This window comes from Cryptomeria japonica, chromosome 11 (assembly GCF_030272615.1).
Source record: "Cryptomeria japonica chromosome 11, Sugi_1.0, whole genome shotgun sequence".
Classification (NCBI taxonomy): Eukaryota; Viridiplantae; Streptophyta; class Pinopsida; order Cupressales; family Cupressaceae; genus Cryptomeria; species Cryptomeria japonica.
Genome location: NC_081415.1, coordinates 582,946,247 through 582,965,053, shown reverse-complemented (window position 1 = coordinate 582,965,053; position 18,807 = coordinate 582,946,247). Strand labels below are relative to the sequence as shown.

General features: G+C 34.2%; 1 protein-coding gene across 1 annotated transcript in view; it reads right to left on the bottom strand.

The window, feature by feature from the left end:
- Positions 1-6,520, bottom strand: part of LOC131072910 (mitochondrial import inner membrane translocase subunit Tim13) — a 35,412-nt gene extending 28,892 nt beyond the window's left edge. Inside the window, exon 1 of the mRNA XM_059214115.1 lies at positions 6,250-6,520. Coding sequence (XP_059070098.1) covers positions 6,250-6,363 — 114 coding nt within the window. The 5' untranslated portion in view covers positions 6,364-6,520. The remainder of the gene's footprint in view (positions 1-6,249) is intronic.
- Between the last annotated feature and the right edge of the window lie 12,287 nt (positions 6,521-18,807).

The following is an 18,807-nucleotide window of genomic DNA, read 5'->3' as shown; positions in this document are numbered from 1 at the left end:
ATTTTGAAAGAAAATTCCAATCTTTTGAAACTCTTGAGTATACTCATCCAAGGTTTCCATCCATTGAATACCCAAAACAACATTAGTGTCAGCCAAATCAATCACATAAAAATCATCAGTAACAGTATAATTACCAAGGGTAATACTCAATTTAGGCACCTTATGAGTGCTGGATAAATTAGTTCCACCTGCTACTCTAACATCAAAACCTTCATGTTTTTCAATTTGCAAACCACGCTTAACTACAAGAGTTGCATCTATAAAATTATGAGTAGAACCACTATCAAGCATAACAACCACATGCTGCCCATTCAAAACTCCTCTAACTCTGAAAATATTATAATGTGGTGTTCCTATCATAGAAGCAATTACCCCTTCACCATGTTTTGCTGTCTCTGTGTTCTTTGACGCAAGTTTTATGTTAGGTTCAACATTCTCTTCATCATCACTATCTGACATAACCTCAATGTAATGAATTTTCCCTTTTCCTAGACATCTATGTCCTGGTTGCCACGATTCTCTACAACTGAAACAAAGTTTTTTTCTTCTGAGTTCTTCCCTTTCTTCTTTATCTAACCTGTTATTAGGGAAATTTTCCTTGTTAAAGGGTTGATTGTCTTTATCTAGCTTAAGAGGTGGTCCTTTATTAAACATTTTCCCTTTTGAAGAAGGTTCCAATTCCCTTGCTCTTTTAATAGCTGTTTGTAAAGTAGGTCTTGAAGATTTAACCCATCCTTTGAGTGAATCAAACAATCCATCTATGAATATAACAATTTTGTCTCTCTGAAATTTCAGTTACTAAAACTACCAACTTTTCATATTTAGAAATGTATTGCTCAACAATTCCAGTTTGCTTAAGCTAAGTTAAATCTTTTAGATGAAGTTCAGGATCTTTGGAATCATATATGTCAATAAGTTTCTCAATGAATTCAACATATGTAATAATCTGATTATGACCCAAAGTTACTTGCCCATGGTGCCACCATTCGTGTGCTACACCATCAAGATGTAACGCTGCATATTTGATTGCTTCATCTTCCAACATAGGATTTAATTGAAAATAGGTGTCAAGTTTTTGCACCCAAGCCCTAGCGGTGGTTTTCCTTGACCCATCAAAGTAAGGAATGGACATCTTACCGATTTTCCTCTGTAATTCACTGTTATTCCCTTGCTGTCCTCTTGGCCTATGTTTCATTCTGACATCCAGGTATTCTCTAAATGTCATTGTTGATCTAAAATCATCCCCTGATAATAACCAATCATGGTGTATCTCATCTTGTAATTCTCTAATTGTTGATTCGTTCTCTGGTTGCACATTCCTAGCAATGAAAGTTGGCATAAAGGGTCTCGTTGTTCCTGTTCTTTCTGGCTGATTATTATTAACAAGAATGCTCATCTCTACCCCCATTATTTACCCCAGCATTTTGATGTTGATTATTTCCATTATTTTGATGCTGATTAATATTTTGTGCCATAAATTGGGTCATTAAATTAGCCATTCTGTTGACATTGTCCTGCATATCTTGTTGACTTCTGATTAAAACTGCTATGAGATCCCTATTGTTTTCAAGTTCCCCCATATTGTTTGTTTCAAAAATAATCTCTTCGTCAGTTGCAGTATGGCTGTCCTCAATTTCAAACTGAATAGTAGAGCTACTTTGTACTAAAGGAAAGTTTTGATCTCTGTTTTGTCAGACCCTAATATTCCAGAAATTATTATTTCCCTAGTGCATACTCAGCTACAAATAGAATTTTCAACTCAAAAACACCCTACAGGCTGGCAAGATTCAAATGCTCTAATACCACTGTAAAAAACCTCAACTAATGTATTTGTTGATAAATGAAATTCTCAGAGTATGTAAGGATGTATTTGGACAAACACAAATTAAATGTTGTTCTACTGAAACTCAGACATCAATATTCCACAATTTTGTAACTACAAACTGTTCAGTTTAATTCTATATAAATATTGCAGTGGGAATACATTGTCTTTACACTCATTGCACATAAGGAATCTGTACATTTAAATTAAGCATTCGAACAGTTAACTGGAAGGATTCATGGTGCACCTGATAGATAAGCTGTGATTGCCAATTATAGATTACACATTGGGGCCAAACTTGTTGCAGAACGCTACCATAGGGTCATCATATATTCTTCAATGAACAGGACAGAGAAAGACACCCACGGTTGCAGACAGTTTACCCAGAATTTTGTACCATTGTAAAATCTTTGTATACGAACAAGACTTAAGCATGAGGTCTTCGCGGCCTGCGTAATGTTAGGTAGCACTTCCAACTTCTCCATGTGATGACAGCAGCCTCCACTCCACACCACTGCATTATCAGTTAAAACAAGCGTTAATATCCACGCGCTACAATCCCAATATCGAGTTACAGAGGCACAGGGAGACGATTTGCATTGAGCGCCGCGTTTGGTTCATACACCAAGTCTTCGATGGTAGTATTCCCAGTCTCGCGGTGTAGGAACAGACACACCCGCATCATACACATAGGGGTCCTTCCATAAAAGACATTCACGTTGCTTCAATAAATAACGATTCTACTCCAGAATCATACAAACCAATAGGCCAGTTTACCAACTGACGAAAGGCAAAATAATCTAAACGTGTATCCTTACACGCAGGTTTCACAATCTTCCAATGTCTACCATTCCCAAATCTCTTCCTCCTTAAATCAACCTCAAGTGTAGTTCAAGAAAACCTGTTTCTGAACCGAATCGAACCAACTAATAAGCCCATTTCCATTATTTAGAACTATCGAATAGTTTAGGAGCTTATTAATTAATTTATATTAACAAATGGATAATTAATATAAAATAATTAATATTACAAAAATCATTTATTGATTAATTAATTTATATTAGTAAATTGAAAACTAATATAAAAGAATTAATATGCTCGTCTAGACTTAGACTTGGAATTTATTAGGGGATATTACAAGCTTCTATTAACACAACCAAAAAAATGTTGAAATCTTATTAAACATGATTTAACAAATTCTAGATCATACATACCTAGTTAATATTGCAATGATATATTAAATAAGGTTGTAAATCTCGTTTATCCTCGACTATACTTGAAATTCTCCTTATAAAAACCTTGCTATGCTTACCATTGTTACTAGGCTGCCATACAAAAACATTGCCATATACTATTGAATACAAAAATCTCACCACTAAATACCTAGCTTCCATAGGGTCACGTCCCCTGCCCCGAAACCTGGCGTCCCCATCCCCTAGCCATTTCGAGGACGGAGGGATGCTAAGGGGGTGTCCCTTTGCCATCCCCGCTACACCAAAAACCCTAAATAACGCCAAGAAACATCCCCAACCATTTGGGGACGATAAGGGGGAGTCCCCTTGGCATCCCCAAAAATGGCTAGCCATTGCTTGCGACTGGGAATGATTCTAGGCTTACAAAAACCAAAAAAAAAAAGTTCTTTTCTAGTTTTCTTTGCTTCAATTGGTCTATAGGGGGGAGGGGGGGGGGCACAAGTACTTGTAAACCACAAAGGAGCCCTAAAATAACATAAAGAGTAAAAACCAAAACAAAACACTAACCAACAACCATGATTAGTCAAGGTACCAGTGGATGATCCTCTTTTGCCAAAGGGTAATAGTGACTCAAATGGTTTTGAGTCTTTGGATATTGATAGCCCAAATGAGGTTTAGCTTCATCGACTGTTATATTTTGATGTTTGAGAACTCTAGATACATGTTTAAGACTTTTGGGTATTGATAGACCATGGTTTTTTGAAGTTTAATATTGTTGTTAAAATGCTTTATTGAAATTTATTATGCTATTATACTGCTACTCTCATGATTTATTTACATAATGATGTTGTTGTTATTAGTTACTAACATATCTCTCCTTCCCTCACTCTATAATATATTGATATATTTTGAAAAAATCATCTATATATCGTCAGCCCCTATTGTCCCCTAAAAAAGGCCCTCTGGGAGACGTCCCAAAAAAACATCCCCTGTCGTCCCCATCCCCAAAATGTCATGGAATGTAAATGAATACTCATAAATTTGTAAACCTAGCTCCTCTTCGACTGATTTTGAAATTCTCCATATAAAAATCTCAACATGCTTACTTGTTACTAGGCTACCATACATTTATCTAGTCTAGTGGTTCTTCCCTCTCTTGAGGGATATAAGAGCACAATAGACACCTAAAATGCATTCCCACACTTTCGTCATCATCACACCAAATCCATCATCCATATACACTTCCAACATTAATTAAATAAATGCTACTTAATTTATGTAATCATTCATCTAATGTAATAAATCCCGAGTATTTAAATAATAATTCAACCTTTAATTCAACATTAATTAATTAAATTACACTTATTTATTTAATTAATTGACTAATTCGGCCCTTCTTCTAAAGCTCCCATCTTAACTAAATAAATTACATTTATTTAATTAAATCAAACATTCCTTCAACAATCTACCACATATTAAATAAATAAATGATATTTATTTAATTCATCAAAACAAGTTTAGTCAACTAATTAATCATTTGCACATTTCTCCACCACTTAGTTTAAAATGAACAAAGTCAATCTTGCACAAGGCTCCAAAAAGACCCTTTATCAATCCTCAACATGTCTCAAAATTGAGATCATCTCCACCCTCCATCTCTTCCAAATCTTTGCCTCAATCATGTGCACCAAACACAAGATCAAATCCTATCCATCAATCATCCTCATCCCAAATCTATAAACAAACCATTCCTCAAGCCATTTTCAGGGGTGGGAATTGGAAACTAGGTAAGGTCAAGCTACTGGAATGAGTAGCACCATCACCTATCAACAACAAACAACCATCTTGAGGACTAGTTAAGATTTCAAGCCAAAACCAACCAGGGCTTATTTACTCATTGCAATTACTATGCTAAAAATAAATACAACATGCATCAAGAGAAAAACAACAAATACAATATTCTAGTTTTGAGCCCAAATTGTATGTAATGTCTAATTAGACATTTGACCCATTCTCATTATCCATTGGCTGACCTGTCCTAAACTCCCATTTACTATGCTTTTACAAACATTACATTCATAAAGGGGAAAACAATGGATATAATATTATCCTCCAAGTCTCAATCATGTACAATGTCTATGCACGAATAAAAGCCAAATACCCTTACATGCTTATCAGACGATTTCTAAGTTTATAACACACCCTATTTACCATGCTAATACAAACATTATATTTGTCAATGGAAAATCAATTGCTATCATATTCTACTCCAACTCTCAATTGCGTGCAAGATCTAGCTAAGCTCTTAATCCAAAACACCCACCATGCTTAATGTACATTTCGTGACTCTTCAAGTTATTGGGATAATGCATACATTACATTCACCAAAGGAATAAATAAACATCGTATTCCCATTCCAATGCCAATTGCGTGCAGTGTCCAATTAAGCTCTTAAACCAAAAACTCACCATGCTTATTGTATATTTTCTGACTTATTCAAAGTTCCTATTCTAGTTTGCTACCACAAACATTTTTTCATCAAGGGAAAAACGATAGCTACCGTGCTCTTCATCAATTCAGTTATCTACAGCATTAATTAAGCTTTCAAACGAAAAGCACACAATTATTATTGCACATTCTCTCTCTTGTTTAACCAAAACAATGTCAAAAAATACCCTACCCAATACATCAAAAACACAGACATATGTGTCTAAAAAACATTAGCAGGCCCTAATTTGATTTTGAGCTCGTGAGGCATCTGGCTAACCCACACTTTCAAGGGTGCCTAAACTCAAATCTAGAAAACCTCCGACCGGCACTAGGCACCGAGCACCAGACACCAGATAATCAGACTGACCTTTGCAATACACCTGATTGCAAGAGTAAATGTCCAAGCCCTGCAACCTATAAAACCTGAGTAAACAGGTGGGATTGCATACCAGTTGGGTGAAGGCTAAACAAAATAAGAGGATATGGTCATACGCTTAATCACAAGCACAGAAAATGAAGCTCGTCGCAAAAATCTTTCTGGCATAAATTTTGACTTACGATTACTAAAATGAACTGAGAATTTCCCTAAACCCTAAGAAGCGAAAAAATTGTAAAACCTAGCTCTCCAGATAATATTGGACCCGGTTCATGAAACTCTAGTAAACCATATTCGCAGCAGGGCGTCAAAGCTATGTTGGCCATGAGCGTTTGATATCGTGAAAGAACTATCGTTAGAACAAATACCTCGAGAAATTCTTCAGCATATGCCTGTGCAATCTGGGTCTTCAGCTGGTCCATTAAGTGTTCGTTGGAAACACTGGAAGAAGAGTTTGGCGAAGGGGATGAAAATGGATCCATCTCTATCTCTGTTGTCTTGGATTTGGCTGCTCCTCCACCTCTGCTGCTTTAGTTTATTAATGTCTTTAACACACCAAACCTGACAAAAACCCTACACACTGCTCTCAACTTGATTCAACCTTCAAACGGTGTAATGCAATAAATCGCATTGCAAGAATTACCTTGGGTAATTATATTTAATGCAGTTGATGCACACAATTAACCTAAGATTAAAGATAATTGTAATAAATATACAAAAATTATGTCATACATACACGTATTTAGCTTTAAAATTTATAATGAAAATAGGGTTGATAATGTTCTGGACTGATGCATTATTTTTTCAGAAAAGTAATTGCCTAATAAAACTTAGTGGTTGTAATTTGAGCATCATGGGTTGATTCTAATTGTCTTAAATTTTATTTTGAATGTGGTGGAATTGATTTTACAAAATATGCATTTGAAAATTTATTCACTTTCATTTATAGGTAGCTAAATTTGTTTAGGCGTTTTTTAGGGATAATGTTTTTGAGTTTGTTGATTTAATATATAAATGAGTTCTCTTGAGTCAAACCACTTGCAATTTGAATTAAATAGTGATAAGCAATATCAAATATAGCATATGTAGACATGTAAATTGCATATACAATGATGTAGATTTGATTTTTTATTGCCCTTACAAGTTGGAGTGTGCTCTAATGAATTTCTCTTATCCTTGTATTCCTCTATTTTTTGGATGATGTTTACATATCATGATAGCAACATGTTGCACAAAATATGTGTCAAGTTGACCCATAACTACAAAAAGGAGGAGGCAAAGAACTTTGAATTTGAATTTCAAGCTCATCCATGCAACTCAAATATTGAACAAGGTCACTCCCAAGTCACTTGAAAATGAACTCTAGGGTAATATGATAATTTCAATGCAAAGAGTGAATGTATGAAAGTAAGTGTGAATGAAGGTGTGTTAATGATTAGTAAATGGTAAATGTATGGAAATTGGTCCAAACAAGGTGAAACTGATGTGGATTGAAATTAGAAAATAAGCCAAGCTTAACACAAGAGTATGTCATTTGTGTATATGCTATTGCATTAAGACGTCTTATTTGAAGTGGGTATAAAACTAAAAACGAAATGACATGTGTGCTCTAATTTTACCATAACATTTTTCCCCCACTTTGATGTGGGTGATAATATAACATGAGCATGTATTTCACAATATATGGAAACTCTCGATTAGCATATAAATGAAATGTCTAAACACTCATAAAAGGATGTTGGTTTGTCTAAAGTAATGGAACACTTTGAGTTCTTCTTGGTATGAGTGTTTAAAAGAAACTTACAAAACAACAAAAAATATGCAATAAGTGGGGTTTGCTATATAATCAAAATAAGCATAACGTTGTGTGCAAGAAGTTGAGTCCACTTTTTGATTAAAAAGTGGAATTTTTTTCCTTGATTTTAAGAATTTGGCACAATTGACTTAAAATTTTGAAGCACTTAACAATTGAATCTTTAAAAAGTCAATAATGTGAAATGTAGTACTCATAGGCTAGTTTCTTAATATATAATTTATTTTAATACCTAGATGATAAAAAGTAATTTTCAATAGGCATGTCTAAAAACCACTGTTTAAAAGTCACTTTTTTAGGACCATACCATGTCCATGTACGACAACCATATTTTGACCTAAATAGAAGTTTTTTTTTTAGTTCTTTTGAGAAAAGATCTATAGGACACTAAAGATTGATAAGGATTTTATTTAATTTTTTTTTTTAAATATGTTTTTTTATTATTGTTTTTTATTCTAGCCCTAATTGTTGTTTTGAAGACTACTTGTGTATGACAACCATAAGTAAACCTAAACTTATCATTTTTTTATTTTTATTTTCAACTTGAAAAGAATTGTGTAGATTGATTCCATGTATTTTTTTTCCACAAAATGTAAAAAATAAAAAAGTTAGTAAAAAAATAAGAAAACCTGTTATTTCAAGTTTATGGACCAATTTCGTCAAAAATTAATTAAAAAATAGAAAAAAAATCCAATTGTAAAAATTTATATATTTGAAATCTAGATAGTCTATTCTATAATAGTTTTTTTTCATTAAAAAATTATTAAAAAAACGTCATCATGCATATGTCCAAAGTCACTATTTTTTAGTGACATTGACATGACCTTCAAGTTGCAGGTCCAACGCTAAGAGTTAGCTCCCCAAGCCTTTCCCAAGCCAAAAGCCACGGCAAAAAGTGAGCTTCCAATTTGGATTTTAAAAATATGGGATCCCGTTTTAAAATAGGTACCCGTTATGCTTTTAGAAATATTTAAAAGTTGTTTTCATTAAAAAAAATTAAAAATTGGTAAAAAAACAAAATAGGATCCTGCTTTTTTAGAAGTTCTTTTAGAAATGAGATGTCGTTTCAAAATGGGATCCCATTTCATTTTTTACCATTTTTTCAAAAAAATAATTTACTGGAAACAACTTTTCAATAAAAGGATCCTGTTTTGTAAACAATGGGTCTCATTTTTAAAATTTAGGCTTGGGACCCAATGCATAACACGATCCCATTTCTAAAGTAATGTGATCTCAATTCTATCAAGCATGTTTTAACAATTTTGGTTAAGTCCAAAACTTCCACGGAAAGTGGACTCAACTTCGTGCGTTTACCCATAAACCATAAGTTTGTTTAACTATCTACAAAAATAAAATAAAAATAGAGAGAAGAGATAGAAAAACAATTCCTTTGTAGAGAGTGATAGGAAATAATCCACACAATGTAACCATGTGATACAGATCCATATCATGCAACTATCGGATGGAGCTCCATGCAACATGGTAATGTAATTGAAATTCCACCTAATGTTGCATATGAATAAAAAACTATTCAATCGGTCATGTAATGCAATACGAAATCCACACAATGTGGTGATGTGATAGATCCTTGTAGGATGCATGCATGTAATGTAATCAATCTTTATCTAGACGGAACTCCATCTAAAATTTTGACCATGAAAATACTTAATCTAAAAAATTAGTTGCATCTAATGGATGCAAGGAATTCCAAAAAGGAGATGAAAAACGGCACATGATAATAATAATGATAAAAAGTGTATCATAACTGAATAAGATGTAAGCATTTATAACATGTAAAGGTGTATCATCATGTCTTTTCATGGAGTGGAGAGAAGCACAAAGGCATAGATTTGCTCTTAATATTGGCAAATCATAACCTGTGAGGATGGCCTTAAAGGATACACAAAAATTATGTAAGCATATAAAAAATCAAATCAAATGAAGAAGTTAGTATTTAAGCACAGATAACAACTCTAGAGGCAATATAAAGACCATATAGGTACCAATATAACATACTAGATAATTTCATGAACAAAAATTCAAATGTATTATCTTAAGACGAAGCATGAGCATATAGTATAAGCATGAAAATATAGGCATGAAAATATGGTAAACATAAAGTAACAAACATGAAGTCATGAGTAGGTAGGTATGAAAAGAATAAGAATAAACATGAGACATATAAGGATAAATATAACATGCATAGTGGTCATGTGGCTAATATAAAAATGTCATGGATCATGAAAAAATGAGATTGTATTCAAATGTAAATAATGAATAAGTGAACCACTAAAAGTGGTAGATCTAAAACAAGGTGTGTGGAACAACATAAAAAAGGAAAAAGGAACATAAGAAAATACAAAGGTGACATGTAAAGAGAGAATATATCTAAACCTAAAAATAACACAAGGAAGATGCTTCCAAGTAGGGGAAATAAAGAAGGAATCACAATATAGAAATTGAAATGAGAATAGGAAAAACACAAGAAACAAGGCATGGTAAAAAGGCTAAAATGTAGGAATATAAAAAAAAATCAAATTAGAGTGATAAATATATGAGTGTTTAATGTATCATATGACATAGATAATAAGATTCATCTCTAAGAGATCATTATCTTCCCAAAATGTTTTCACTGTCCTTCTTCCTTAATTATATGACTTGATTAAAGATTGTAAATTTCCATGATCCATGTTATTAAATTTCAAAGCTTCTAGATTTGACTATGTAAATATTTTTCTATCAAGATTTTGGATTGTGCTCTATGATCCATCATTAGGATAAAGTGAGTTACATTACTTTATTTTTTCAATCACGCATGTTTCTTCTTGATGTTAATGTGTACGCTTTCTAAAAACATTTTTGATAAGTGGATCATTAAGTGTTTATGTCTTCATGTACTATTGTTGTATCTTTGGAGTTGATTGTCTAGAAAAATGACATTTATTGCACAACAACATTCTTCCTTGGAATCCACATAGTAGTTTGTTGGCATGAAACGTTTATTTTTATAATATTGGTTCTTTATTCTTATTTGTTGGAATGAATGACAACTTATTATTAAATTGATCTTTTAACATTGTTTGTTCTTTCTATTCTTTTTGTCATTCTAGTTATTTTTATACGACTTGTGAAGACCTTTTTCATTCTCATGCAGAGGGCTCTTAGGAATAAGAATCTAAAGTGAAATGGCTCAATTTTGTAGAAGGATCATCTAATCTCATGTAGTTTTTACAACTTTACCTTTGTGAATAAATTTCACACATTAATGCACAATTGTATGTATAACTCCCTAGTGTTTTAACTATGGTCTACCCAAGTATCACAAGAACTATATTAAAAGAAAGATAGATATGGCATAATATATATACTTCATTGGGGCCAACCTTAGTAGCTATGACGACACAATCCAAGCGTGAATCACTATATTTTAATATTTTTAAGGATACTCCTTGATGGGTGTAATGATTTAGCTTCAAATGTTTAGAGAATAGGAACTCCTTGGTGTACATATGTTTTATTTATTTACAATATATACAAAGATGCCACTATTAGTGCTATATTGTATTTCATTCTAACACATAAAATGGAGCATAATGATTATTTTAAGAGATTTCTTTGTCAAAAAATATAATCAATGGAGTACCATATGAGGAAGGTGTATCTTGAGAATGTATCTGATGCTCTGCAAAAAGGGAAGGTTAGTCGATTATAACAAAACACAAACAAGAAGAAAAGCCAAACTGTTAGTGTCAGAAATCACAAACAAAATACTTTCCTACACAAGCATATCAAAAGAGATATCAAAAGCATGACAAAATATCTAACTAAGAAGGTAAATATGATGAGGCATCTCCAAATGCCTCCTAACATGCTCTTGGTTTTTTCTCCTTTGTTCCTCTCCTCTCCAAGTTCCAAAATAGTGTAGCTCTCAGCAACTTTTTGTACTATGGATGCTTATGGAGGTTTGAGATTGAAGTATTTGCTCTAAATATGAATAAAAAGCTAATACTATACTATTGATACTAAAATGATTTATTTTATCCAAAATGACAAGATATTAGTTGATTATGCTAAAATGCCTATAGTTTAAATGCATACAAGTTTTCAAGATCTGGATTATGAAGAAATGGGCTCTATTTATAGGAAAAATGGAGCAATGGATGGTTGAGATTGAGCAATCTCAACAAGGGTCAGGATTGAATGATTTCAAATCCATGTGAGAGCTTTCAACCCAATCCTGGGATGACAAGTGTCAATGTGAGATAGGTTGAGAGGAGAGGGAATAAGCATTAAATGTTTGACATGACCTGGGAGTTAACTTAGGGGTTAGGGTCAAGGTTAGTTGAATGAATAAACTCTTTATTCAAATAATAAAGCTTTTATCCAATGGATAAACTCTTGTGCAAAGGCAAAAGGGATAAACATGGTCAAAGCAATAAATGTTTGAGGAGACACATGAGTGCAAGTTGAAATAACCATAAATGGTTATGTAAGAGCCATTAATGGTCATGTAAGAGCCATTAGTGGTTTTGGAATACTTTGGAGGTTAAATTGTTGAACACATAAAGCATTTAATGCTTTTCAAAGACTTTGGAGTCTTTGAGAAGTGACTTAAAGTTGCTCAGGAATGTGACAATAATTAGGGGATGGATTGGGCTAATTAGGAAGGGGTTAGAAGAATCTAGAAGGGGGTTTAGGAATGCAAGTGGATTTGGTGGGTGAGGGAAAATAGGATTTTATTAAAATAAAAATTCATTTATTTCAATAAATGTATGCAAGTTGCATTTGTAGGAAAATGCAAGTGGGGGTATAAATGATTTAAATAAATGTTTTATTTAATTTATTTAAAAGATGAAAGGGGATTAAATTGAATAAATAGGATTTATTCATTTAATTGATTGTGAGTTTGGTTTAATGAATTGATTAAAATAAATTGAATAATTTATTTAATTAATAGAAGAATGTTTGAAGATGAATTAATTAAATATTAATTTAATTAACTGATGGCTAGTGGATTTTTAATCAAATAAAAAGCAAATATTCATTTAATTAAAATGGATAGATTTATGTGACTACAGTATCATTTCCATGAAAGCACATGTATCCGATTTTCATTATAAGTATTTTGTTTGTTTATAAGAATAATATAAGTATTAATTGCTTGATGAGCATATTTTCTTTTTATCCATTTTTTTTTTTTGGCAAATTGCTACTAATGGAAGTAGCTCTTGTTATATTAATAAAACCAAATTTACATAAGAATCCTAGCCATAAAGAGAGAGAACTAAGATTCTATGATTTCAATGGCCTCCTAGATTCATCCAACCTAAAGTGAAGAGAATTTTTTTTTTGTTAAAATATACAAAATAAGCATATATTTCCATGTTCTTGACAAACCATCACACAACAAAGCCGAGGCTTTTATCAGTGTGTTATTTTTCAATGAGAGGTGATGCAAATGACACCCCCCACCGACCCAATCATAGGCTTGTATTTGAGGCCACATGGAGGTGTGATCACCAGAGTTTGCAGCATAGGATTAATCAGGTTGTTGATTACTTGCTCTATCCATTTGTAGTTTTCAGAGGTGCACACCACATTGTACACAAATCACTCCAATATTTCAACATTATAGACTTTTGTGCATTCACCAAATGTTGTTTACCAACTAGCCTTCTAACTACTCCCTCTTTGACATTGCTCTTAATCACAAAAGTCTCCTTCAATTGGTTGTCAACAGAGCACTGGTTGCAATCACACTTGCATTTTGGAATGTTAATGTATTCATCTTCTCTTGAGATGGAGGCCCCGGAGGCGCTTGACATGTTTCATTCCACGTTGTGGATGAAAGTTCTTGATGGAAATAAATGCCAATCAACCACTACCATAATGCATATGTCGAGGACCATCTACCAAAAGTCTCATTGATTGAGAACAAGGAAAAATAAATGTACCAAGTAGAGGTTTCAGTTATCGAATATCATCGTCTGAGACAATGATCTTTGCCATGCTTCCCATCAAACAAAATCTAGTACCGGCTTAGCCTACGCTTAGTCATTTCCACTTAAGATCGTGAGAGGATCTATCAACATAAGGAATCTCCCTATATGGCCTATGCCTCCCTTGCATGATTTCTTTAAGAGAACCCAAAGAACAACATTGTCAAATTCGATTGAAGGGATGGATTTCAATCAATGGCACAATTGGAGAGAAAATTTACAATTGCATTTGCTTCTTCATAAATGTGTTTAATAAGTAATAACTAATCCCCTTTAATAAATCATAAACACCATCAACTCACATCTTAAACTTTCAACGTGGACCATGATCAGTTGAGATTGTTTGCACTTTATATCGATTTTGATTCAATTTGAGATCTTTGTATTTCTTTAGTTCTTCAAAGATGAAAATGGCTATCCAGCTTCTAGGATGTACCAATGCATAAATTATCCTCATACAACATAATTTATGTATTGGTGCATCTTAAGGGTTGGATAATTGTTTCCTTCAAAAAATGTCGCAAACTTTGTTTCATTGTTTGTGCCATTAGGGAGCTTAATGAAGCTGGCCCAAATAGGCATTCCAAAGTAGTCTCTAATGATATAACTTGCCCAGAGGCACCTATTTTATTTTTGTCTCCTTAAGAAAACATTATTAGATATTTGAAGCTTGGAAGGATGAGATTATGATCAATACTTGTATGGTATATACTTATAATGTTATCTCAAATGTATTTAAAAAGGTGTGTTTCTAGGTTCTTGATCATGTATTGTATATATAGATACGAGTGCTTAGCTTTTGGCTACAATAACCCTTAATTAACCTATATAAACATTGGTATAGTCTTATATAGGTAGTCAATTTGGCTCAAGTGACATCCATGGTGCAAGTATAGTACATATAGGAGGTATTTTTCACTTTATTATGATCATATTGTGTGGTGTGTTCCTCTTAAAGACTATTGTAGACAGACCCCTTACCGTAGCTTAGGAGGTTCTCCCCTCGACTTAGCTTATTATTATCAAGTAATTGAAGTATATTTCCTATATAGTCTTCCCTTGTGCAAGTTACTTCATTAAGTGGTATCAAAGCATGATCTTGGCACTCAAAAGATGAGAATTGAGACAAAAAAAATTAATAAAGAGGTCAAATTATAAAGCACATATCTTTCTCAATTGGTGATTTTTTTTGTCATTTTTGGAGGATATTTCAAGGCTAGGTTGAAGCTACTACAATATAGTATCTAGGTCATTTGGATTGTATTTGAATGAGTTATTGTAAAATGAGGGTTTCCACCAAATTTACTCTTAAGACTACAAATCAAAAAAATAAAATCTAAAGCCAATACAATCCAAATTTAAGGTCAATTAGAGTAGAATTTGAGGAATTAATTATGAAATTAGGGTTTCCACCAAATTCATCTTAAGATTGCAAATAAACAAAAATATTTAATTTCCAAAGGGTCGATCAAGGACATATGAAGCTTACTATAATCTAGGTATGAGGTCATTTGGAGAAAATTCGAAGATTTTTTTAATGAAAATTGAGTTTCCATTAAAAGTTTTCTCTCAAGGTTATTAATTAAGAATATTATTGGAGATTTTTATAAAAGGTGGGACTTGACCCAACAAGTTATAGTAAAAAAAATAGATTTTGTTTTAAGTAAGTGTATATGGTGAAAATGGATAACAATAATAACGATATTGAAAGGCTAAATGAATTCAACCACAAAACCCTCGCCTAACAACAATAAAGATCCACCATAACATATGAAGATTACCTAAGACAATGCAAATCAAATGAAATCACAAAGATTATACCATCACATGTCCAATAGGGTTTGGATCTCCATTCTTCCTATCTCCATTGATCTTGCTTGATATATTTGCTCTCAGATTTTATGTGCACAAGAGCTCAACAAAGAACGGAATGTGGTTGCAAGTAGGATCGCATATGTCAAGTAATCAATTGATCAAATAGTCAGGTCCTTAGGATGATTGATTAGGGTTTGATAATGAAAGAAGTATCTCCTTATATAGAAGACACTATATGAAATGGAGGGATAAGATTGAGAGGTGTAAAAGGAGGTTGATTATGATTAAAGGGTAGGTAAAAGAAATAATAAAATAATGAAAGGTGTAGGTAGTGCATGAATTAAGAGATGAATGACACGTGTCATAGGTAGAAAAGGTTAATGAATTTATTAAATAAATAAAGATTTATTTAATTAATAGAAGAAGTGAGATCAATTAAATAAATAAGATATTCATTTAATTTAGGAAAAGGATAATTTAAATAAATAAATGTATTTATTTAAATGAGAAATAAGGCTAGAAGAGGATAAATGGATTAATTAAATAAATAAAGATTTATTTAATTAATAGAAGAATTAAGCTTAGATAATTAAATAAATAAAATAAAATATTTATTTAATTAGACTGGACAATTTTGGGTGTCTACATTTTGCCCCTCTTTGAGACAATGCGGCTTGGCACATTATTTCAAAGAAGATAAGATGAACTGATACAGAGTTGCCCCAAGATGGGAATGATATGCCCCCTCGAGAGATTGGATGAAAATGTCTGGAAAGATCGCAGACAATCTCTCGATAAGAAAGAAAGGGATAGAATGGACTGACTGGATAAAGTGACAGAGTCACGAGATAATGAAGACTGACTCAGGAGACGAGGGCTAGGGCTAGGGTAGTCTATAAGATAGACCATGAGGGAAAATACATCCTCATTGTCATCCACACATCCACGAGAGCAGAGTGCAAAGCAAAAATAGAGCAGCAACAGTCAGTAGCGATGGCTTTTGTTCACAGATTCGACCGTGTTCACCGATTCCAGAAGCCAACAGAGGCAGGAGAGGCGATGAGTACCACAAAACCTCCTCGTACTCTATTGCATTTATTGTTGTCATTAATGCATGCTAGATAGGGTAATAAATGCGCTCTAGGTTAGGGTCCAAAAAAATGTCAAAAACGTCTAGGCATGTCTACGTTGGTGCTAGGTGCGTCTGTGCTCGCTAGACGCGTCTGTGTTTGTGCCAGGCGCATTTGTGTCGAAAAACACGTCTATTCAAAATGCGGTCGCGTCTGTGCTGTGTAGGCGCATCTATGCTAGACAGGGACGTCTGTGTCGTCCAGGCGCGTCTATGCAGAACATAGGCGCGTCTGTGTCGTCCAGGCGCGTCTATGCAGAACATAGGCGCGTCTGTGTGCTTCAGGCGCGTTTGTGTAAAACATGCGCGTTTATGTAGTCTCCAAGCGCATTTATGTCAGGAAAGCATGTTTTGTGTCAAAAAAATGTGAATTTGTGTCTTCTAGGTCAAATCGACAATTTTGTGATGAATATACGCTGTCGATTGGATAAGCTACTGAGAGGATACACTCAAGTAGGTCCTCTAAGGAAGACTAGGATTGCAAATAGGGCTAGGATTGACAATTATGTGATATAACATACGTTGCCAATTAGGAAACTACTCAAGAGGATTCACTCAAGCAGAGGCCCTATGATAGGATAGATCAAGGCACTTTGTGATGAACAGTGAGTACCAAGATATAGTACTTTGTGATGAGCAGGGAGTACTAAAATATGAGCAACACTTTGTGATGAACAATGAGTGCAAATGTGAAGAGCACTTTGTGATGAACAGGGAGTGCAAATGTGAGCAGCACTTTGTGATGAACAGGGAGTGCCAAACACGTAGTACTTTGTGATGAACAGGGAGTACCACTAGGATAGAAGCAACACTTTGTGATGACCAGGGAGTGTCACTAGGATAGAGTACCATATGCACTTAGATAAAAAGTAGCATTTTGTGATGAACAGGGAATGCCACTATGACTAATATGATTGATTTGCTTGACTGCAGGAGTATTTGCCTATGTTGGAGTCACGGGAGAGATTCCCATCGACTCAGAGGTTGCGACCTGAGTTGACCTTTGAGAACTGAGCGGCTATTGAGGCTATGGGTCTGAGACATATTTTGTATGTGCCCGAGTTTCGGGCGAACATGGGACTGCTGACTGCACTGGCGGAGAGGTGGCACTCCGAGACTTGGACGTTTCATTTGCCGATAGGTGAGATGACAGTCACCCTAGAGGATGTATACCGGATCCTGAGGATACCGATCGATGGGGAGCTAATTCCCTACGATCGAGATGGAGACAGGGAGGCCCTGAGACGAGTGTTCCGGGACCCAGGACTAAAGATGAGGGTAGGGCATGTGGCATGGGATACCATAACATAGACAGGATTGGCACTACCGACAGTGATAGGAGGAGCGATCAGTGGGTTCTTGTGTCCAGATAGGGCGACACGAGGGATGGTTGCAGAGGACACAGGGGCCAAGAGAGATGATCTTGGGGCGGGTCCTTCTAGGGCTCAGACTTCGTCGAGGCCAGTCGGCTTTGAAGGAGGGAATTCATCATAGCCATAGAGGGCTCCCTATGTATCAGTATTGTACCATTTTTGTATGATGATGTAGACACCTACGGGTGATTGTAGCCATATGATTTTGACATCATTGTATCACGACACTTTTGATTTATATATATGAGATGATTCTTCTTTGCGGCAGCTATATGCATGCGTACCTATGTGATGCTTCTATGTATTTTGATGATGTATGTTTCTATGTGATGTTTATGATATGGATGCAAATATGTATATGATGCAATGCAAAATTTTTTAATTTTTTTTAATTTTTTTTATTTTTTTATTTTTTTTGTTAATGTGTATGCATGATGCAAATGTGAATGTATGTAATGCAGATGAGTATGATAATGCAAATGTAAATTGTGCTAACAGGTGTTGTGTGCAGGATGTGATGGAGTTGTGATATCTATATGTATGTATGAAATGCTTATATGTGGTAATGCAGGTGCAACTACATGAAATGCAAATGTTTTTGGTGTGTCATTATACTCAGTCATGTGATAGTAGGCTATGCGAACTCGAGAAGGACAATGGAAGTCAATCAAGAAAGGGGGATGAAAGACAGAAGATATGAAAGTGAAAGAGTTTCTTGTGCGTTATCATCATTGAGCTTTATTATGGCAAGATAGGTTATGACAATCGAGGCATATGTTCGACCCAAAAAGTCATTG